The sequence below is a fragment of the Aedes aegypti genome, chromosome 1, assembly GCF_002204515.2.
Source record: "Aedes aegypti strain LVP_AGWG chromosome 1, AaegL5.0 Primary Assembly, whole genome shotgun sequence".
NCBI lineage: Eukaryota > Metazoa > Arthropoda > Insecta > Diptera > Culicidae > Aedes > Aedes aegypti.
This window is the reverse complement of record NC_035107.1, coordinates 247,121,846-247,145,414: the sequence shown is the minus strand read 5'-3', so window position 1 is coordinate 247,145,414 and position 23,569 is coordinate 247,121,846. Positions and strand designations below refer to the sequence as shown.

At 36.7% G+C, this 23,569-nt stretch overlaps 1 protein-coding gene across 2 annotated transcripts; it reads left to right on the top strand.

Annotated features, from left to right (window-relative positions):
* Nucleotides 1-1,305: 1,305 nt before the first annotated feature.
* Nucleotides 1,306-23,432, top strand: LOC5566471 (annexin B10). 2 transcript variants are annotated; one of them, XM_001650805.2, is made up of 4 exons: nucleotides 1,306-1,573; nucleotides 1,725-1,901; nucleotides 10,429-11,142; nucleotides 22,919-23,432. In XM_001650805.2, exons 1-4 carry the CDS (start codon nucleotides 1,556-1,558, stop codon nucleotides 22,973-22,975), a joined length of 966 nt encoding a protein of 321 aa, XP_001650855.1. In that variant the 5' UTR covers nucleotides 1,306-1,555; the 3' UTR covers nucleotides 22,976-23,432. The 2 variants fall into 2 exon arrangements, with proteins under 2 accessions (XP_001650855.1, XP_001650853.1); XM_001650803.2 differs by lacking the exon at nucleotides 22,919-23,432 and adding an exon at nucleotides 15,118-15,738.
* The last annotated feature ends 137 nt before the right edge of the window (nucleotides 23,433-23,569 follow it).

Sequence of the window (23,569 nt, the reverse complement as noted above, 5' to 3'; positions counted from 1 at the left end):
GAATGAAGGGAACCACACCCACATACCGTCAGGTTTTAGTACAAATCGTTTCAAACAGATGTATCGCCGCATTTATTCTATATCAGTACGTAGATACGCAACGAAGAATCCGCGGCGTCACAAAACCTGTTCCGAGGAGTTTCTCTTCCCCGCGAGGGTGTTGGTATGTATTGCGAGAGATTCCGATGTAGAGACGTTGACGACGACAACCGCTGTTTACGCCGGCTTTCTCGAATATCTACTGGATATAGCGTGTGCAGCAAAACCAGAAACAAACCGCTCTGAGTAGTAGTAGTTTTTTTACTACGCCGGACACATGTTCAAATACAAATGATATTTCAACGTCAGCAAATATATCTACAGTATAAGAAAATACATATGGAACATTTTCGCTTTCTATACAAAACGGTCACTTTTAGAGGATTAGATCTGACTTATGCACCGATTTGAATGAAATTTTCACACACATAACTTCAATTTCAGCATATATTTTTAGTGATTTTTCCAATCATAGATAATATATAATAGAAACTTTAGATACCATCGGTCGGTCCAGGATCTTTTCGTAATGAAAATTTCCTTGACTTCCCTGGGCTTAGAGTATTACTAACACTAAGCTGAGAAGCAGGCCCTGTCCCAGTGAGGACACAAAACGATGTTTTTAAATTTTTCCCGACGTTTCGACTCAGAATCGAGTCTTCTTCTGGGGATAATTCTGCTTAATCGTTCTTCGTGTATGTTAACATACACGAAGAACGATTAAGCAGAATTATCCCCAGAAGAAGACTTGATTCTGAGTCGAAACGTCGGGAAAAATCTAAAAACATCGTTTTGATTCCTCCCATGACTGCAGTGCCGAATCCAGTAGCTATAAAATTCACATCAGTCGAACCTCTTTCTTCTTCTTCCAGTGAGGACATAATGTCAAGAAGAAGAAGAAGAAGAACCATTTGTGTTCTGTCGAGCAATTGTGAAAAAATAAGGACAATTTGTCGGTCATAAATATCGCCTTCCTTAGCTCCTACCTTGGCGAGCGAGTCCCCTTTCTCATAGCCCGGAATCGAACAATGAGAAGGGACCCAAATCAAGGTGATGGAATATGATGAATTCGATAAAACACTCAGAGTATATCGCATCTCACTAAGGGAATACGGTAAGTGTCTTACCGGTCTCATTGAACGAATCTAGCCTACCAACGTTGATCATTGTGTATGGAAAATCTAGAAAGTTGCAAACGTATTGTCCAATACTGTACATCTTCCAAGCGCGATTCTCTCCCGCAGGTGCCTGAGCTTACGCGTCCGCTCGGTTATATTCAGTTCAGAGTTTTTCGCTACGCGAGTCGGTTCGTCATCCATCTATCGTACACTTTGTCAACCCGTCACGGAATTGTGATTCTTAGAGATTTTTTGTGGCATCCAGTTAGTGCTGAGGCCAATTAAACGATACTTTGTGCCGTTTAGTCATTCGCATTCCACAATCCGCGGTTTGAATTGGTACAATTGCGCGTAATTCCATTTGCTGTTAACTCGATTCCGTGTATTGTTAGCGAACAATGTCCTGGTACTATACGGTAGGTATCGTTAGCCTGTGGTCAATTTGCGTAATTTCCCTCCCGAAAAAAACAGGTCGATGACGAAATCCCGTCAGCCGATCGATACTTCCGAAAACGAAAAGGAAAGAGGTGAAAACGAATAACTGTTCTACTGATATGGTTTTTGCAGCCCAAGCCAACCGTGGTCCCGGCGGAGGGATTCGACGCATCGGCCGATGCCAATGCCCTGCGGGCCGCCATGAAGGGCTTCGGAACCGATGAGAAGGCCATCATCGACATTCTGTGCGCCCGCAGCAACGGCCAGCGGATGCAAATTCTCGAGACCTACGCCAGCGAATTGGGACGGGTAAGTACCTAGATGTTAATGTGACGATTAATTGTAGCCAAAGCTCAAATTTTTAAGAGCACATAATAAGACAACCATGTAAGCTGAAAGTTGATCGATTGGTTTGTATGGTTCTCCATATCGGTGCTCTTGAAAATTTGAGCTTGGGCTTCGATTCATCTTTACCTCAGAGCATAAATTTTCCTAGCGCTATAGCATTCCATTTGATTAGAAGAATATGACGTGTAAGGTGGGGCCATGGTGATGATGATGATGATCCAGCGAGTGGGGTTGCCGTAATGGCCTTGATTTTTATTTCTGTTACATTCACTGCTGGATGAGTCATACGAATGAATCTACAACATGTGTACAACAATCAAAACACGATGCGAGGCGCGTTGTTAGCATTGTATGATTCGCATGAATAACGCTGAAATTTATGATGGTTACCCGAGCTGGAAATGAGAATGGAATGAAAACTAATTTTGATATTGTGATATCATTCTATAGAAGGGTGAATCAACGCACTGGACAGTTGATGACGTGAATAGTTAGATTTTCAACAGGTGAAATTTTTAAGTAACATCATCCACATTTTTGCAAAATCAATTTCATTGATTTATCTAGTTCGTTGTTTGGCAAAATGACCATTGGACATAAAATGAAGAGCAGCCTATTTAAAAAGAAGGAGCATAACTATGGACCAATACACGTGTTCACTAATCTGACGTTTGAGCGGTGCCGAATTCACTGGTTTCCATGGTCACATAAATAACACGGCACCGCTAAAACGTTAAATAGTGAACCTGTGCATAGGCCCATAATTAAATGAAAGTTATGCCGAACGACATTATGATTATAAAACAAAATTGTTAAATATCGAAGTCTAATTTTTTTAAAATTCATTCATCAATATCCGGACACTTAAGCTGTCACAAATGTTAAAGCCGCATTTTCAAAATGATTCTTTGTGAATTTTATGAAATATTTTCATGCAACAAACAGTTTAATGATAGATCTTAGTGAGAATGATGAGTTCTACGATAAAAATTATTATTATGCCATTAAAATGGTTAAAATACAGAAGCTTGTCTTGTCCTTAAATCTGGACACCAGCAAGTCTTGACACTTTTGAATCAAAATCCGGACAGCTCAATTTTAACGTAGAATTTTCAAATTAAACCATGCTAAGGCCAACAGAGTTTAAAATGCTTTCAATAACTTCAGCAATGGGAATACAATATAATCATTTTAACATTTAAATGTAAGTGAAGTTTGTAGTTTAATTACCTGATCTGAAATGCCTGTGGTTCGAACTGCAACAATCACTGATTCATTCATTTTTTTCTGCCTAAAACGATGCACTGTATTGTTTTTGTTATTCATTTTACATGTTTAAAACATGTCAAAAGCTTCCTTTTTAATATCTATTGGTAAATATGTTCCTACACTATCAAACTGCACGATATTCAAGCAATGTCCGGATTTATATACACTTGTTTCGAATGACGGACAGCTCGTTTTCACTGTTTTAAATATACGTTTATACCATTTTTATGAAATGTGCTGTCACTGAACTCTTCAACTATCACTTTGTAAACTTTTTTCAAGAAACACTACACGAATAGATTAATTTGAATGCATCAAAGTTTGCTAAATGTTGTGGGTGCGTTAGTTGACGCAATAACAAAAATCACCTGTACCACGAAGAAAGGGCACTCAACTGAAGCAACTTTTTCGTTTTTGTTGTTATTTATTATTTGGCAATGGTAACTAGATTATAAATGAGTGTTAAATGATCAGCTATGTTTATGGAAGAAGCTAAGAATTGAAACTAACATATTAACATTTAATTTAGCTCTAAATGAATGAATATTACAAGAGTGTCCGGATATTGGTACCGTCCGGATTTTGATTCACCAAGGTATATGTTTTATCCAAAAATTGAAAAACAATTAAATTATTTTCAAAAGCAAGTAAAAGAATCAGTTGAGTATTCATGAAGTTATCACAAAGCTATGATAAAATAATGTTAAATTTTTAGTTAAAAGAGGAAATATTTGGATAAAACTGGTTCTAAATAAAACTAGTTGTAAAGAGCTAATGTTTCGTTATTCGGACAGACAGAGGCCAATGTGTTTAAATTTCATTGAAATGCCTTTGATTGAACTTTATTTGTAAAATCTTGATGTTTGATGAGTCACAAGAATAGCTTCAGAATCAGTTAAATTGTGGCCACTTCCCTGAGGGCACCACACTCCCGGAACATTCCAGAAAGTGGCCAATGCGTTTAGAAGTCGTTGGAATGCCTTTGCAATAACTTGTTTTGTAAAATCATGAAGTTTGATATGTCGCAAGAACGGATTCAGAACCATTTGAAATGTGGTCACTTTCCTGGATATGCTGACCCCCTCTACCAGAGGTTATACGGTATCGTGGATCCATTTTTTGCTCTCAAGATGACTAGAATCTTTCCCGGATGACAGTTTAACCTTTTTAGAATGAGCGTCTAATAACGGCAGTAAGAGATTCTTTCATCACTGGAAAAGATTCTTAGGGTTCCGAAATCCGCACAATGGCCTCTGGATGGCCAAGCATGTCCATAGGGTAGTATAGGGCAAGTACAATCATCTCTCCCTTACTCGATATTGAAGGGACCATCGAGTTAGGGAGGTATCGAGTTACAGAACACAAAACCAGTGTAACTGCGATCCAAGGGACCATCGAGGTAGCCATGAATACCAACTTTTACTATGGTTCTCTAACTCGATATCGAGATACGGAATATCGAGTAAGGGAGAGTTAACTAGTTTAGAGTAAGCTGTCCCTGCAAAATGATGATATTTTATATTTGTCATGTCAAAATAAGGCCGTAACAAATTCAAAAATTTACTTTTGTCATCCCGCCCCTCAAATTTGGCACAAATCCGGAAGGGTAAAATAAAAACCAAAACTTTTTTTAGTGTAGTTTGTTATGGCTTTTAGTGTTTTGGCTAAATTTATAACTCATTCTTCGTAATATTGTATTAGCTAACAGGTATTATCGGATAAATACTCACGCTTTCTGACAAACATGACCACAGAGAAAACAAGAATCGATAGTTATTTAATTCAGGAACATTAACGTACGTTTGTCGATACCATTATCAGGGTGTGTAAAGAAATTAAATTTCCTGAGATTCCCAGGTTTTTTTTCAGGATTTACATAATTCCCGATTAAAGAAATATCTAATTTCAGATAGATAAAAATTAATGACAAAATAATGTTGACTCAAAAGTGCTTCAAGCGTACAGATTTGTTAATGCATTTTGAAGCTATATCAAGGTGGAACAATATCAAAGCTTAAGTTTTATTCAACTGAATTGTATTAAAAAATGAGACTTCATCATTTTTAAAACGTTTGACAGTTCAATGGGCAAAAAAATCACTTATATTTGTGACAATATTTTACAATAAAAATTACATTTATCGCTGTTTTCTTCATTGTATTCATAAGATTGTAATCAAATCTAGAAAGATTCGCGAATTAGGCGAAACTGACAAAATGTACACAATTTAAGAAACTATAGCGGTGAAATTGTAGCTTGATTGTTTATTCACTGCACTTGAACTTTTCCCCTTTCGATAATTTAACTATTCAAAAAATGCAAATTTGTAGAAGACGAAACTTCACCTCATGCAAAACCACACACTGTATTGATTACGCCTGTGTTTTTGTTTATCAAAGTGATGGGCGCATCTGAAATCGAAATCAAAACACGGCGAGAGTAATCGGCGACACTGCAAACAAAAAATAAACAAGGCGTACATTGCGGGCTTAATTAAAACCAGAATGGAAACACGGCGCAAAAGTAATAGGCGACACTGGAAATAATATCGATTACAGGCTCATAACATTGGGCGATACTGGCAGTCTTGAGTGCGTTTAAGGCGAAACCTTATAATATTTTTTTATTACGAAATAGCTAGGACAATTGAAGGAGATGTGTGTGGTATTGATGGGGATTTTGAAACTAGGTTTATGAAATGTGTATTAAAGTGAAATAGTTAAAGTTGGAGTATATTTTCTCCAATTGGGATTAAAAATTGCACATGAAAATTTCATTGGTTATTTTCTCATTGTTATTGATTTGTCAGATAGACCCTTATCGCGAATCCCTCTCGAAATGACCTTCAAAAGTTATTTAAAATATACATTTTTGGTTTTTAGGATTCACAATAATTTGCAAAGGCGAAATGACGTTTGATTGTTTTTTTGTTCATTTTCCTGGCAACGGAGTAATTTTCAATCTAGTATACATTAAAATATGGTTCTATGTCTCGATCTCTCCCTATCTCGAGATGAAGAGAGTCGACTGTATGTCTAATCACTTCACTGTGTTAATGTTACAAAAGTAATTTGGTACATATTTGAAAAGGTATACTCCAATCCAAGTAAACATAAATAATCTATTAAACTTTTGAATCACCGGATGATTAATTCATTTTTTTTCTTCGATAATGCAGTGAATCCTCCTTGAGTCGATGTTCCATGACATGATAGGGACTCGTGGAACCATACAAAAAATTAAATTGATTACTATGATAGTCCCCTCAAATAGCTTTCCGAAGCATTTCTGTTCCATGACTCGATATTTCCATGAGTTGATGGTCCCTTCAGATATCGATTCATGGAGGTTTGACTGCAGAACCACGGATAATCGAGATCCCGGTTAATCGAACTTGTATAAACGAGTCCGACCTGTTACTGCCCATATTCGCATAACAGTCTCATGTATATAGGAAATTCCATAGAACATGGGACTGTTATGCGAATATGGGCAGTGTATAGCATTTAAATTTTGTATTTATAATATGATGAATATTGTTTTCTTTCTATTCGAAAATGTTCAAATGTTCAGGGTTGGTAGCGACTGAGTGTTATGAAAATAGGAACTTCAGAAAACTTTTGCCTGAGAAAGAGACTAAATAGAGACCAACGCGGAATCAAAAGGAGACCAAACAGGAATAAAAAACGCAAACAAAAGAAACCTAACAAGAGCCAGAAGATAAGAGACTAAAATCAGACCAGCGATTTCTCTGTGAATATTTCTACGACAAAAATACTGTATGCATTTTTCAATCATTTTCTCAAGGAATTTCATCAAACAATTATTCGAGGTTCAAAGATTTAGATATATTAATCCCAAGATTTCCTCAAGTTAGGATAGATGGATTGATTTCTTTATTTGAGAGTATTTTCCAGGATATTTTCAGGCTTTTCTGTATGGAAATGTGAAAAAAATATTAAATTTGAAATAATATTGAAAAAAAAAAATCGTGAAGTATTTTTAAAGTAAATATTAAAGTAACCTATGATAAAAATTGTGTAAGTTCTTAAGTCACCCTTGATAAATATGGGTTACTATAAACCCTGAAGAAATTCTCGAAGAGTTTCTAGTTAAACTGTTAGGAAGGATTTCTTGAACTCCTTGACTCCTTGAAAAACATCGGACCGAAACCCTTAACAAACATTGTAGGAATGATCGTAAGGTTTCTGAAAAAGGAGCAGTGTTCTAGCATAAAATCTCAAATAAAAAATTCCAGGTTTTTTTCAGGTTCAAACAAATTTCCTGATAATTACAGGTTTTTCTAGATAGTAGGTACACACCCTCATTATGAGTTTGATTTTTTTTTAAGTTTCTCGCTCAGAGTATTTTTGACGTCAATTTCACTGAAAAAAAATTGTTGAATACTTTAGGGAATTTACATGAATTAAAGAATCCTCCTTAAAGATTATGTTTTTTAACTTGCCATTAAAATCTTGTGAAAATCAAATCAGTGGTTTATCACCATTGTTTAAATGTTTTTCTAGTGTTCATATTTATGGAGAAAAATTTCATCAACACAAAACACTGTTTGTCAAAAACAACCCAAAATATCTCTTTCTGGTCACTTAAAACCTTTCACAGTTTATAGAGAAAAACCATTTGAATTTCATTCAATTTGATAATAGATTTTTGCCCTAGAACTGTATCAAACATAATTCAAACTTTTTCTTTAATGTTCAATAGTTTTTTTTTTTGAATTTTCAACATATACGGAACAATTGTTGCCAAAAATTTGAGTGTTTTGCATTACAAAATAAATATGAGTGCGTATGTGTATGTGTAAAGCACAAAATAACGATTTCCTAAACAACGTACAACAGTTCGATTTCAACGAAGCATAATTGAAAACATTTAGTATGACCAGCTTATTTGATAAAAACCTGATTTTTTGCAATTGAGAATTAACAAAATCTGTATTTTATTATTTATTGTTCCCCCTTAACACATTCTGATGGAAAGTGACAAAAGAAAAAAATACTATTAGTTCCGGCATAATCGAGGTCAATTAAAATAACTCATGCCATACAAACACCCGCCCCCAGAAAAAGAGAGAGGGTCAAGAGAGGACCTCGACATATCATCTTTCAGCAAACCGTTCCCCTTGATGTCACTTCAAACAGATTGCAATTTGGTGGCCTAGTTTCTGAGAATGAGCCATTTGCAGCAATCAAGTCTTGTCCCGGGCTCTTGAGAGTTAAACAATGGTTGATGTTATACAAACTTTTCATAAATTTACACAATCTAATACCTATTTATCCACTAAGTGTAATTGGTCTAAGCAGGTTTTGGGCAATAATTTATTTTTTCACGAATTCATGAATTTTAGTTTTTAATTTTTATTTTTGAACATCCCTATCTTTTGAATTTTTCTTGAAGTCTCTTCCAATTACCAATTTTTGACGACAATTACATTTTTGAGATTTTAAAATACTTTCAGAAATACGAATATTTTTTTGCAACTTTTTTTATTTTCCATGTAACTAACGGAAAAACAGTTGTGAAGTGTATAAACCAGGCAATTCTTCATTAAATCATTGACATCCTTAACTTCCCTCAAAATGAGGGCTGGTTGGTTTCCTTCGTTCGCTGAATATACGTCAACAATTGGGTCCTAAAATGTTTAATGAATTCTTGTTTATATTTAAAAATACGAAAGAGCATGTTATTGCAACTACTTTAGCAAGTTTTCCAGCTCAAATAACGGCTATATCATTTTTAAACTTCAATTTTAAATATAATTCCAAATATGAACCTTGACACTTGTGACTCACTTGTGACACTTGTGACTCACTTTTGCGACAAAAATGCCACAGGGCATATAGTTTTAACACTGGGGTTGTTCCTATCTGAAATTTCGGAAGGGACACGGAAAACAAAATATACCCAACATTTGAGTTTAAACCAAAGGTCACAAATCTCAAAAATCATAAAAAAATGTTTTTTGTACTTAAACCAATGAAAATCATTTACAAATTGAGTAAACATTTGTTTCTACCCTAAACTTAAGCGTTTGGTACTAAAATTGAGACAGGGCTTTAGGACCCTATTACGCCGTTGTCTTGATCTCTTCCACGAGCTTCCACCTTTCGACCACCTCACGTTCGTTTGTCAAGCTGTTCCAGTTCTTTTGCTACTTGCTGTTTCTACTCTCGAAAGGATCTGCTGTTTCCGTTCCATCTATAACATTTCACGTTCTGTGGAGTCTTTTACAGCATGACTCTTTGGACAGCTGCCACCAAGTGCTTCCGGAGGACTATGGGGTGTGGTTTTGACTAGAGTCCCTCGCTGACCTTCGGACCATGGTCAGCCCCTTCTATTCTGGTCAGAATACGACTAAAATTCATACCTGGGTTTGTGTTACGATTATATTTTGTTGTAACAAATGTTAAATGTCTCCTAGATGTAACTAGATTTCTCGAATAAATCAATATGTTGAGGATATGGCCAAATCGCCTCAAAGTAGACAATCAATTTAAACCTTATTAATTTGTTTGTGTATTTTGATGCTTTCCGGTCCCAGACATCAAATGATGGTTCACATCTCAGCTATGAAGACTGAAATTGTGTCACTGTCGACTAAAAGCAATATGCTTGATTAAATGCAAGAATAACGCGACTGACAAGGCGACCCAAGAAAGAAGAATTGTTTTACGAGTTTCTGGTTGATCCTTTGGGGAAATTCTAAGCAGAATGTTGTGGGAGAAATTCTTTTAGACATCTTTCTAGAGAAACTCCTGAAAAATCGACGTTTACTACAGTTTATAGTCCATAAATTTTAAGAATTCTCCTGGAAAGTCATAAGGAAGTTGCTGAAACTATTTTTCATTGTATTTAAAAAATAACTACACCAGGATTCCTTGAATTATAAAAACTCCTTTAGCAATCATTTCTTTATTTTTCCTAGAATTGAAACAGAAATGTTTTGAGGATTTCTAATGATATCTACCTAGCTATCGCTTTAAAAGTATACCTCTTTAAGGAATTCCTCAAGCAGTTTTTGCAGGAACTACTCCAATCCAAAACTAATCCAAATTCAATCCAAATCCAATCCAATTCTATCCAATTCAAAACCAATACAATCGAAATCCAAATCTAATGCCAGCCCATTGAAAATCCAACCAATTTACATAGATATTACAAAAGCATATAACCAACGCAATCTATCGCTCTTTTCTAGGACCTCATCGAAGACCTGAAGTCCGAGCTGGGTGGTAAGTTCGAGGACGTCATCGTTGCCCTGATGATACCCCCGGAGAAGTATCTTTGCAAACAGCTGCACAAGGCCATGGATGGAATCGGCACCAACGAGGACGCCCTCATCGAAATTCTGGCTCCGCAGACCAACGAAGAGGTCAAGAAAATCGTCGACTGCTACGAGGACATGTACAATCGCCCTCTGGCCGAGCATCTGTGCAGCGAGACGGACGGCAGCTTCCGCCGTCTGTTGACGATGATCATTGTCGGAGCGAGAGATCCCCAAGGCACGGTTGATGCCGATTTGGCTGTCGAGCAGGCCAATCAGCTGTACAATGCCGGAGAGGCCAAGTTTGGAACCGATGAGGAGGTCTTCTACAAGATCTTGGCCCACGCCAGCTTCGACCAGCTGGAGATCGTTTTCGAAGAGTACAAAAAGCTGTCCGGCCGTACCATCGAACAGGCCATGAAAGACGAACTGAGCGGCGAACTGTACGATGCGCTCAGTGCCATTGTGGAATGCGTCCAGATGGCGCCGCATTACTTCGCCAAGCGTTTGCACAAGGCGATGGACGGTGCCGGAACGGATGATGCCAGTATGATTCGCATCATCGTTACCCGCTCGGAGATCGATCTGCAGAACATCAAGGACGAGTACGAGCAAATGTACAACAAGACGCTGCTGAGCGCCGTACGGGTAAGTGACGATCATTTGGTTGAAAGCTTGTTGGAACTTTTAGTGTGCATTATCTAGTGAGCGTGCTGCGAGGCACCTACCCATGGCGTTTTGAGTTTTAATATGTTCTTGACTTTTTTTATCTATCTACTGATTCCCATAACCACTACAACACGTGATCGCTGAATGGTTATTGTCCTGCACTAACACCCTCTGCTGGACCTTCCCGATGTACCGTTGTCCCTTCCGATGTGCTGTTTTTGTGGATTGATGCCTCTCGTTTCCTAACAGGAGGTAAATTATGTTTGCATAATTGTTTGGTTTATGTGTGTTGCAAGCCTAACTTTCTAACATTTACCTAAATTTGTATCTGTATACGTTTCTGGAACTGGGTCTTAAGTGAACTTAACCTTCCAGTCGTAGCGCGGTTCGCCACGCTGCTGTTGTGAGCGAAAAGCGAGCTTTTTTCACCAGTGTTGTACAAAATACAATAGCGCGACGACTGAAGTGTTAAAGCAAAGACAAATTAAAGACCTTCATGTCCCTTGCACAGAGTTGCCCGCTGTCACTATCAACGCATACAATTTGCTGATTTGTACAGGCCGACTGCGATACATTTCGGATCAATCTTATCACATCAACATCAATCTGTCTACTCCATCACAAGTGCATTGATGGCGATAGACTATGGATATCACTGATAGGTTAAGTTAAGCCTTAAGTTAAGCAGTTGAAATGGCAATTTATCAGTACGATATTTTTGACAGTGTTGCAAATAGATTGAAACTTTTCGTTGGTCACTGAAAAACAGTAATAGCGTGGATAATTACCACGTGATCACTCATTCCGCAGTGATTATGATCTAGAGTGCGATGTCGCATCACTGCGTTGGTTGTCAAATCAAAGTGATATTGATAGCACGCAAGTGATAGTGATAGTTTTAGACCATCAGCCATCAGCTGATATGATTGATATCAATCAACTTTGACCTTGCAATGCCCAAAATTTTATGGCTCATAAGGTAATCTAGAATGCCGTGAAAAATGTACTGCGATGTGTCAAACTTGGGTACCTTTTGCACTACCGAGGGACCAAATGCAGTACTAGAAGTGGTACCCAATCTGAGCCCGAGTGCGACGGAGCTGGTTAAAGTGCAAGTTGTCGGATTGCTACTAGCATTACATGCCTATAGTGGCAAAGGAATGGTTTTCAGTTCGAATAAGTTTTTTGGCTTATTTCCATAAGATTTACATATCATGACACCATGTGATAATAATGAATACTTATGCTCCCGATTCATGAATTGCTTTACTTACCGGATGTTTGAGATATAATTCTTTTTATTACCCTTGACAATCTTTTAGTTCCATAGAAATGTGCTTCGGCTACCTCTTTTACATTGGCAGGGCCTCTTCTCGATTTGTAAATTTTTAATCCCCTCTAATGGAGGGCCTCTAAATGGAAAAGTAAAACTCTCAAACTAAGCTAGAGGCTTTCGATCGAAGAATTACTTGAGCAAAGTACACACCTACCGCTTTGCTCAAGGAATTTTCCTATCGAATTTAGCGAATCGCCTTTAGCTTTGAGTTACACTACTATCTTTGAATACTCGCTATTTCAGTTCGAATTTGATGGTTATGCTACTTTTCGTCGAATGTCGTTTTCCCTAACGCTAGTTCCCAAAATATCCGGCTCCTGGAATAGCCCACTTTTAACATTCATAATTGCCAAAAAGTTCTTGACGTTCATAATTGCCGTAAATGTACACATTTCGGGTTGGTGGACGAACTGTCCGTCTGATATACATTCTTCTTTATTTGATTGACCATTCTTTCGAGTTTCACTGTCCTCAGCATTTTTGGCAACATGTGTATAAGGTACCGCGGGGCAAGTGGGTAAATGGGGTAAGTGAAAATAATTGGTATATTTTACTGAATATGTGAATTAACGTTTTAAACTCATGCGTAAACCTTCGAGGCCATCCAGAACATTACGATAGGTAAGAGATTCCTGAGATTTTTCAGCCATTATTGCATAATACAGCGAAAGATTGTTAACCTGTTAAATATAACTCCATAACAAGTTGGCGGCGTGCAATCTTATTTTAATATTTTTAGCGGAAAAAAGTTGCGGAAAATAATTTTCTGTACCACTTTTAAGTTGTCCCCTCTGACAGTTTTAAACTGCAATGAAAAAAGTTTTAGAATGGATTCGACATAGAACCAAAAATAACTAAATTAAAACACCGTCAATTTTCCAATCACGTGGGGCAAGTGAAAAGTTTCTCATTAGAGATTAAATTTGTGTTTTCTCTTTAGATAGCTATAAGTATATAAGGTGCGCAATTATCATAGAATAGCTGAACGTGCTGATAATTCAAGAAACACTATACTCAAAGCATTAAATCTATTATCATGGCAATTCTCTAAATAAAGGTTGCCAAATATTATGATATTAATATGTGTACTTCGGACAGCCGATTAAAAGTAAGACGTTGATTGAAAAGTTCCAATATAAGAGAACGCACGGAAATCTCGTGGAATGTCTATGTAAAGCTAGTTCAAAACATAAAAAATGGGGTATTGGTCTACCCACATAAGAAAGTTTCGAAATACTTTATTGGAGGATTCCGTTTGATTTCTTACGAAGAGTTATCCGACGTCAAATCCGATTTTCATAAAAAACCAATAACGAGCGGTGAAAATTCTTCAGAGCAGAAAAGCAATTGCTGTCCCATGATGTAAGAACTACCATTGGAAATGTTGCAGTTATAATGTTGTCGAATCATTTCACCTAACATAACTGAACAGAAGAAACTTCAAGTAACAAGAATAAAATGTTCTTTGTTTACATGTTATTTATGTTATTGTTCATTGGGACGCCTTAATTAACCTTCCAGTCGTCGCGCGGTTTCCTACCGTCAGAAGCACCACGCTACTATTGTGAACGAAAAGCGAGGTTTTTTCAGCAGTGTTGTACAAAATACAACAGCGCGACGACTGAAGTGTTAATGTTAAAGGTAATAGGAATCGTGAATATAACTGTTAGTTTTTGAAATTATTGCTCAAAACGATAAACTTTTCACTTGCCCCACTTGTGAGGCAAGTGAAAATTAATAAGACGTTTTTCAAAAACTTTTTCTGTACTTTTTTCTTCAAGTTTACATAAGAATCAATTTCAGCATACTGCTTATATTTGGTGGAAGTCAAGCTAAAAAAAAACATGACCTCATTTGTTTCAATGTAAAGTCTTTAGAATTTGAAGAATCCCACCTATGCGAAATCCATTACCCACTTGCCCCACGGTACCTTAGTCGAGTAGAACCAAATAACTTTTGATTGCTTATGATTCTTTATATTTCACTATCCTACCGCTGAAGACTTGGGAAAACGGGTCATTTGGGGAAACTGTGTTCGGGGAAAAAGGGTAATTCTAGAAACTAGCATTCCGAGAAATTACATTCGGAATAACGACACTAAGCTTTTTTGTCCTAATGGGGGCGTTTTCTCAAGAGCAAGAATACATTATCGACAGCCTTTTCGACATTTATCAACTTCATAAAAGAAATGCGTGAACGCTTCGAATCGCGAACATCGACCATAAATCACCCAAAATTATTATTTTTTTTCAAATTTTATGAACGATGAATGTATAAGATGTCATAATAATGGATCCCACGTGAAAAAAAAAAATGAAAATTAGTCCAAAAATACCGTTGAAAAGGCTATTGCCGGCTTTCGAAGCGGCCGGCAAAACGAAGTATCGCGGTATACTGGTTTTAAATATGTTTTTTTTTCGAGAGTACCAGCACTAGGAAGCTTCTAGAAAATATATTAGGAAGAATTTTTCGAGGAACAAGATGTTTATCTGAGAATCTTTAGAGAAGCAATAATTTTCTAAACAATTCTCTGCAATTTAACATCTTTAACGCTTTAACTATTGCATAGTAAATAATATTTCCCTGTTTAATTTACGCAACTCTTACTTCTCTTTCAGAACGAATGCTCCGGCGAGTACAAGCATGCTCTGTGCGCTCTGCTCGGTGAAGCCTAAATGAACCACTAACTAGAGAGGGCCCATCGAACTTTAAGCAAACATTTTACCCAACATGGTGTCGAATATTGAATTTACATGTATTACTCGTCGTCTTAGATTAGGATCGAGATATTATCCACATGTAGTGTGTACGTTATTTATAATTGTAGTGTAGTCATGCGACTGCACATTGAGTGCAACCAAAGCGCATTTGCAGTTTAAATTGTCAGATTAACAATCCTAAATTTCTCTCTGAAATGCCTATGACAAAGGATATATGTTTGAATAGTGCTCATTTTGCTTTTCAATAATAGACCAAACATTTTTAGATATTTAACAGTATTGCAAAGAATCTCAAAACCGCTTGAGCAAAAGCTGAGAAATACCAAAAAAGCGAAGTGCAATTAGCAAACAATCGAAGGCCTTAGCAAACGAATAATTACATTGAAACTATTAGAGCGAGCATTCAATAAAAGCACAAAAGACAACAAATTATTTAAATATTCGCTGTTTGTCAACGTTGCAATGGCTAATGAAATAAAGATTGGAAGCAAATGCTTAGCTTCGCATTTGCATACGGTACAAAACCTTTTTCTTTCGTCCCATCCCAAAGTCCTTACGTTTTCTTCTATTTGAGATCCTCTAGTTGAGTAGGCTAAATAAAGTTATACAGGGCTGGTAGCGACTAAATGTCTTGAAAATAGGAACTTCAGAGACTTCTTGCCTGAAAGAGAGAACCAAAAGAGGCCAAGATTTATTGACGAATTTCTGAAAAGTGCCTCAAAAGGTAACCAGAGAAATTGGCGTAGGAATTCTTGTAGATCTTCCTGAACAAATCCTTAACCTGTATCCGACCGGGTTAAGAAAAAAAATTCAAAAAATTCTCATGAAGCTATTTTCTATCCGATTTGCAAACTTCTTTCACTATATGAAATCCAAACTCTTCTTTTTTCCTATGCTGGAGAAAGTGGTCAAAAATTTTGCCTGTGGCCGGAGTTATTCCGGTGTCCTCCTGGGTCAAGTCGGGTAAAAAAATTGATCAACTTCCTTCCCCGAACAGTTTTATAATACTAAACTGTCATTTAATAACTCAAGTTTTGTAGGAACAGTCAATCTTGCAACATGAAAGATATTCAAGTGATTTAAGGAGTCACTTTCATTGAAGTTTCCTTGAAAAACTGAAATATGCCTTCCGGAAGATCCGGAACATTCGTAAAAGTGGTCAAATCGTTGAACATGACTTGGAAAGCCACGATTTTTTTCATTCTTACTAGTTTTCCACATACATGGACATAACCAATGCTTTGAGTGCTTAAAATCCTATATGGCCATTGGGGGGATCACCGGAAGATCCGGAACATCCGTAAAAGTGGTCAAATCATTAAAAATGACTTGAAAAGCCGCGGTTTTTTTTTTCAATCTCACTAGTTTTCAACATACATGGACATAACCAATGCTTTGAATGCATAAAACCATATATGGCCATTATGGGCTCACCGGAAGATCCGGTATATCTGGAAAAGTGGACAATCTTATCATGGAAGATGTCCTGGAAATTCTCGTTGTATTTTTATTTCACTAGTTTTCTACATTCAAAGACGCTTTATGATCAGCTATGGCCACTTGGGGGTTTACCGGAAGATCCGGGACATCCGGAAAAGTAGACAATTCGCGTAACTCATTCTAAAAACTTGCAATTTATCTAAAACTTGTTAATTTTGCGCACTAAAAACAGCATCAGTATCGAGTCTACCATGTGGCCTTAGTTTGCTACTGAGTGGTCACCCGAACAATCCAGAACATCCGTAAAAATGGAGTAAACATAAAAGACGTCCTATCACGTCACGCTTCCTCAAATTTTGCTTGTTTTTTTTATATCCCAGGACGTAAAATATTGCCAACATTGTATTACCAGATATGGGTACTTGAGAGCTCATCGGAAGATGCGGAACATCCAGAAACGTAAACAATTCAAGTGACTTATTCTAGAAAATTACTATTTTTTGAAAGGTAGTATCACCAAAGAAATCAAAAAGCACTTTCATTCATTCTGCTTGTTAATATAGGGCTATTATAGAGCTGACATGCTTTATTATTATTGTCGTTCGGGATGACATTGGACCTAGGGCGTGACCATCCTTTTTTATGCATCTCATGGCTATTATGAACGCCTAAAAACTTATCTATGATCATCTAGAAGCTGTTGAGAATGTACTCATGAAGCTTGCCACATTGTTTTTATTATACTGGTATTATTTGCTGCAAAAATAGTAGCTCGAAGTACCCCTTTCTAACCAATGCCACCACGCACGACGGTACTCTGTGTGGCCAATGAGCAGCCCATCGGAATAATCTGAAAGTTCCATCGTTCATATAACAAAGGGAATTAAAACTAATAAAACATCACTTTCAAACACTATCGATTCTGGGGTATATGATAAAATTTGATCTCACAGTAGAAAACAGCACGTTGATATCAATAGTTCTGCTCTTGAATTTGCACTACTGTTCAATCTTGACAATATCAATAGATCAGTTCTTTTTATATTTTGAAAGTTATATAAAAGTCAAAATAAACGTTTCCGCCCGACTCAGATTTGAACTTCCATCTTCGGAGTGTAAGTTGTGCATCTTACCTCGACACCAACTCGCATCTGTTAGAGGTGGTTGAATTGATCTCAATAGGTGCACGAATCGAGATGCTCAATATACAGAAAAACTCAACGAAGATGCTACAACTACGAACTACATATCTGTTACAAATGTACAGTGGAGAGAAAATTAATTGTGTGTAAATCAATCAATGAAACGGTGCATCTGAACATTAAGAGTAATACAAGATCTTGTAAAACATAATTTGCAAAGATATAAGTTTTAACTGAAATAAAATCTAGTTTCTATTGAAAATAAAAAAGTTTTTCAAATTGTTTTCAACTATCTCGGTTGCATTTGTTCCAGATTGTCCGAACTAATCAAGGTTACATGGTGCACTTGTAGCCGATACTGGTTTATGTGCGTGAGAACAATCAGTTTATAGAGAAAATGAGTTTGCTAATATAACTTATACGAATAGTCCACTTTTTCGAATGATCTGTATTTTCGATCAACCTCCAAGTGCCACTAGCTAGTCTTGAAGTGTTCGCAATATTGGTTTCGTCCTAGACTAAAGAAAACTAGCAAAATTTAAAAATAGAACGCTTTAAAAGTCTTTCCATGACGATTTTATGATAAAGCCACTTTTAGGAATGTTCCGGATTGTCTCCAGGACTACGTAGTATCCTACTAGGCTACTAGGGTCACACGGTGTGTTCGATACTGATACTGTTTTCAGCGCACAAAAATAGCGAGTCTCCAAAAAAAAAATGCGGTTTTCTGGGATGAGTCACGTGAATTGTCTACTTTTCCGTATGTTCCGCATCTTCCGATGAGCTCTCAAGTACCCATAGCTAGTCATACAATGTTGGCAATATTGGTTACGTCCTGGGATATAGAAAAATAAGAAAAATTTGAGGAAGCGTGACTTTACAGGACGTCTTTTATGTTTACTCCATTTTTACGGATGTTCCAAAAAGTCTACTTTTCTAATTTCGAATTGTCTACTTTTCCGGATGTTCCAGATCTTGCGGTAAACCCCCAAGTGGCCATAGCTGATCATAAGGCTTTTGAAATATTAGTTTCGTCCTTGAATGTAGTGAAATAAAAAAAAATCACGAGAATTTCCAAGACATCTTCCATGATAAGGCCAGTTTTACGTTCCGGATCGTTCAGGAGACCACTCAGTAGCCAACTGGAGTCACATGGTGGCCTAAATACTGATACTGTTTATGGCAAGTGAAAACAGTGAATTTTCAAAAATTGTGGTGCTGTAGGGTAAGTCACGCGAATTGTCCACTTTTCCGAATATTTCGGATCTTCCGATGAGCCCATAATGGCCATATATGGTTTTATGCACTCAAAGCATTGATTATGTCCATGTATGTTGAAAACTAGTGAGATTAAAAAAAACGCTGTTTTCCAAGTCATTTTTAACGAATTGATCACTTTTACGGATGTTCCGGATCTTCCGGTGAGCCCCCTAATGGCCATTTAGGGTCTTAAGCACTCAAAGCATTGATTATGTCCATGTATGTGGAAAACTAGTAAGAATGAAAAAAATCGCGGCTTTGCAAGTCATTTTCAACGATTTGACCACTTTTACGGATGTTCCGGATCTTCCGGAAGGCAGATTTCAGTTTTTCAAGGAAACTACCATGAAAGTGACTCCTTAAATCACTTGAATATCTTTCATGTTGTAAGATTGACTGTTTCTACAAAACTTAAGTTGTTAAATGACAGTTCAGTATTATAAAACTGTTCGGGAAAGCAGTGTTGCATTTGAACGCGTTCAGTTTGCGTTCCAATTCAAATTTTTGAACGAGCGATCAAGTAGGCTTGAACATTGATCAGTTCAAAAATTTGAACCCGTAGGAGCTAAAAATTGAACGCACAATGAACATTGATACGATGTACGACTTATTTCAATGCGAAAGATTTACGAAAGATATTATGGAACATTGAACATTCCATACATTTTGAGTGAGTTGATTATTATTAAGATTAAGATCGATGTAGTTTATTCGAGTTTTAAGCTCCATTGTGCATTTTGAATTGAACGGGCCGTTCATGAGCAGGTGCAGAATCTTGCACGAGAGTTCAATGTTTGCTGCGTTCTCGTGCAAAATTGGAACGCGTTCAGTTCACTTTTGGCTCGCGTTCAGTTTGAAATGCATCACTGCGGGAAAGGAAGTCGATCAATTTTTTACCCGATTTGACCCAGGAGGACACCGGAATAACTCCGGCCACAGGCAAAATTTTTGACCACTTTCTCCAGCATAGGAAAATAGAAGAGTTTGGATTTCATATAGTGAAAGAAGTTTGCAAATCGGATAGAAAATAGCTTTACGAGAATTTTTTGAATTTTTTTCTTAACCCGGTCGGATACGGGTTAAACGGATTTCTTCAAAAACTGTGATTCTTTGTGGAATTTCTTGGAAGTAGGTACTTCTATAGGAATCTTTGGAAGATCTCCTATAGCAACACCTGGGAAAATCTGTGGTAGAATTACTCAAAAAAATATCTATAGGAAACTTTTAGATAGTCTATTAGAAGTTTTCACAACAATCCTTGTGGAAATTACAGGAGATAGAAACCAGGGTGTCTACTCATTTACATAAATGAAATTCCCTGATATTTCCAGGTTTTTTTCAGGTTCTATAAAATAATTCCAGGTTTAAGAAATACTCAAATTTCAGACATACAAAAAGTTATTGACAAAATAATTTGCTTCGATTCGTTTCAAGCTTCCAAATTTTTTAATGCATGTCGAAGCTATTTAAAGGTGGAACAATTTCAAAGCTTAAGTTTTCATCAACTGAATTGTATTTGATACAAAGCCTTGATTGTATCTGATAAGAAGACTCATTTTTATATCGTTTGTGAGAGCTTTGATCATCATTGTAAACTAAACGAAACCTTCAAGTGATTCAGTATGCTTAACCCTTCAAGTTTATTGATTACAGCGTACTTGTGCAAAAACAGATAATGCACTATTCATTTTTGGCCCACGTTCAGTGAAGAAATCTCAAAAGGTATCCATGGGCAGTTTGGATACTTAAGACAGCTAAATTGGCGAAATAAACATTACTTACAAATGTTTGTGACAATATTTCACAATTAAAATACATGTCGTAAAACATGTTTTTCGATAAATATTTCAATTATTTTCTAAAGGAATTTCACCAGACATTAATTCAAGTATTTGCCCAAAGATCCAGATGTTACTCTGAAGATTTACTCAGGCTAGGATAGATGGATGGATTTCTTTATTTGTGAAATTTGCACCACTAGGCTAGCTCACATCTTAAATGTCTCCAGGAGCTCATGTAGTGATTATTTCCCATGGAATCTCTTCGAGAATTTTTCTAAGGAATTCGTAAAAGAATTTTGTTTTAGATATCTCAAAAACACGACCTGGTTTTTGCCATTTATAACCACAGAAATTAACTCAGAGATCGTCAGCAATGTCTTTACTGATTCTTTCGGATGTTTTCCAAGAAAGACCTAAGTCCTCCAAGATTGTATCCAGTGATTTTTCCATCGATTTTCCTTGGACATCCTCTAAGACTTCCGTTTAGAGCATCTTCAAAAATTCAACCAGAAGTTTCTCCAAAGATGCATCTAGGGATTTCTTAAAAATTGTCCTTCATAATTTCTTTAAGATTTCAACTTCAAATTTTTCTAAAGATGACTCCGGGAATTACTCAGATTTCTTTGGGAATTCCTACAGTAATCATTTAAAGATTTCTCAAGGAAGTCTTTAAAAATTTGTCCAAGTATACTTGCAGGATTTTTTTAGGCTTTTCTGCCTGAAAATGTGAATGCAATTTTTCAGAAATTTGAGAAAATGTTCAATTCGTGAGGTATATCTAAAGCAAATTTTAAAGCAAACTCTGATGAAACTTGTGTAAGTTTTTACGTCATCCGGTTACTAGAAGAACTCATAGACCCTTGAAGAATTTTTAGAAGATTTTCTTGTTAAATTGTTGGGATAATTAAAAAATAGCAAAAAATATGTGTATAATTTTCTGGTAAAATGCTACATTGTTGATTAGTATGGAAACTTAAACTTTTATCACTTTTGTAAGTTCCATGGGATGTTATGAGAAATGTTTTGAAGAACTGCAGTTGTAAATGAAAACTAACGCCACAAATGAAACTTCACATTGGATGAGAAGCCTGAGTGACAGTTCAGCGAAACGATCTGATAAAGGAAGAACTCCTGCTAATACCTCGAAACTCATTGTATGGGTCGAGTTCATGCAGCCTAACGCAATCCGAAGACAGCGATACTGAATACGCTCAAGCATCAGAATATGTGTTTTCGCGGCGGATTGGAAACAAAAGCTACCGTATTCGAGGACCGGTAGGATTGTTGTGCGGCACAGCTTCATCAGATCTTCCGGGTGGGCTTCCCACCATGTTCCGGTGAGTGTACGCATGAAGTTGATTCGTTGTTGGTATTTCTGATACAGATTCCTAATGTGCTTTCCCCAGGTACATTTAGAGTCGAACCAGACCCCTTAAGTACATATATGAAAGATCCATTTGAAGCACTACCTTTGCTGGGTTAGGCCTATTAGAAAAGACAACTAACTTAGTTTTCTCCGGAGAGAATTCGATACCCAGCTTTAAGGCCCAAGTAGACAAATTGTTCAGAGTATCTGGCAATGGTTGGGGCCCAAATAGCCGTTGCGGTTAACGCGCAGCTATTCAGCATGACCAAGCTGAGGGTCGTAGGTTCGAATTCCACCGGTCGAGGATCTTTTCGGGGCATAGAGTATCTTCGTACCTGCCATACGATATACACATGCATAAATGGTCATTGACATAGTAAGCTCTCAGTGAATAACTGTGGAAGTGCTCATAAGAACACTAAGCTGAGAAGCAGGCTCTGTCCCAGTGGGGACGTAACGCCAGAATTATAGTTCAAGATTTTTCTTTTAATTTCAAACAGCAGTTTTTTCTAAAGATATCTTCAGAAATTACTCCAGAGATTCCTTTTGAGATTCGTTCAGTAGTCGTCCAGAAATTATTTGAGAAGTTCACCAAGGAAAGACTTTTGTTTTTCAGAGCGATTGTTCACATTTTAACACCTCTAACGTTGCCTTATCATTAGCTAGTTAACATCCTGTTTTATTTGTCAAAATCTTCTTTTCTCTTTCAGGGCGAATGCTCCGGCGACTACAAGCGTGCTCTTTGCGCTCTGCTCGGTGAAGCCTGAATGAATCACTGAAAAGGACTTATCGAACTTTAAGCGACTATTTTACCGAAAACGTGGTGTCGAATATTGAATTTACATGTTTTACTCGTCGTTTTAGATTAGGCTCGAAACATTATCTACATGTATTGTGTACGTTATATGTATTTATAATTGTAGTGAAATCATGCGATTGCTTATTAAGTGCAACTAAAGAACATTTTCAATTTAAATTGGTAGATTAACAATCTTAAATTTCTCCCTTGAATGACTATGATGAAAGAAATATGTTTAAATTAAATAGTGCTCATTTTGCGTTTCAATAATAGACCGAACATTTTTAGATTTTTAACAGTATTGCAAAGAATCTCAAAACCGCTTGAGCAAGATCTGAGAAATACCAAAAAAGCAAAGTGCAATTAGAAAAAAATCGAAGGCCTTAGCAAACGAATACATAAATTAAAGCTAGTAGAGCTTTAAACGAAAGCACAAAAGGCAACCAATTATTTAAATATGTGATTGAAGCAATTGTCGACGTTGTAATGGTTAATGAAATAAAAATTGGAGCAAATGCTTGGCTTCGCATTTGCATAACGAATAAAAACCCTTTCTTTTGTT

What these genes read in the sequence shown, in the direction of transcription:
- LOC5566471 (XM_001650805.2), top strand. An exon ending in ACGCCAGCGAATTGGGACGG is followed by an intron (nt 1,902 to 10,428) that starts GTAAGTACCTAG and finishes GCTCTTTTCTAG; the next exon opens with GACCTCATCGAAGACCTGAA. An exon ending in CGCTGCTGAGCGCCGTACGG is followed by an intron (nt 11,143 to 22,918) that starts GTAAGTGACGAT and finishes TTTCTCTTTCAG; the next exon opens with GGCGAATGCTCCGGCGACTA.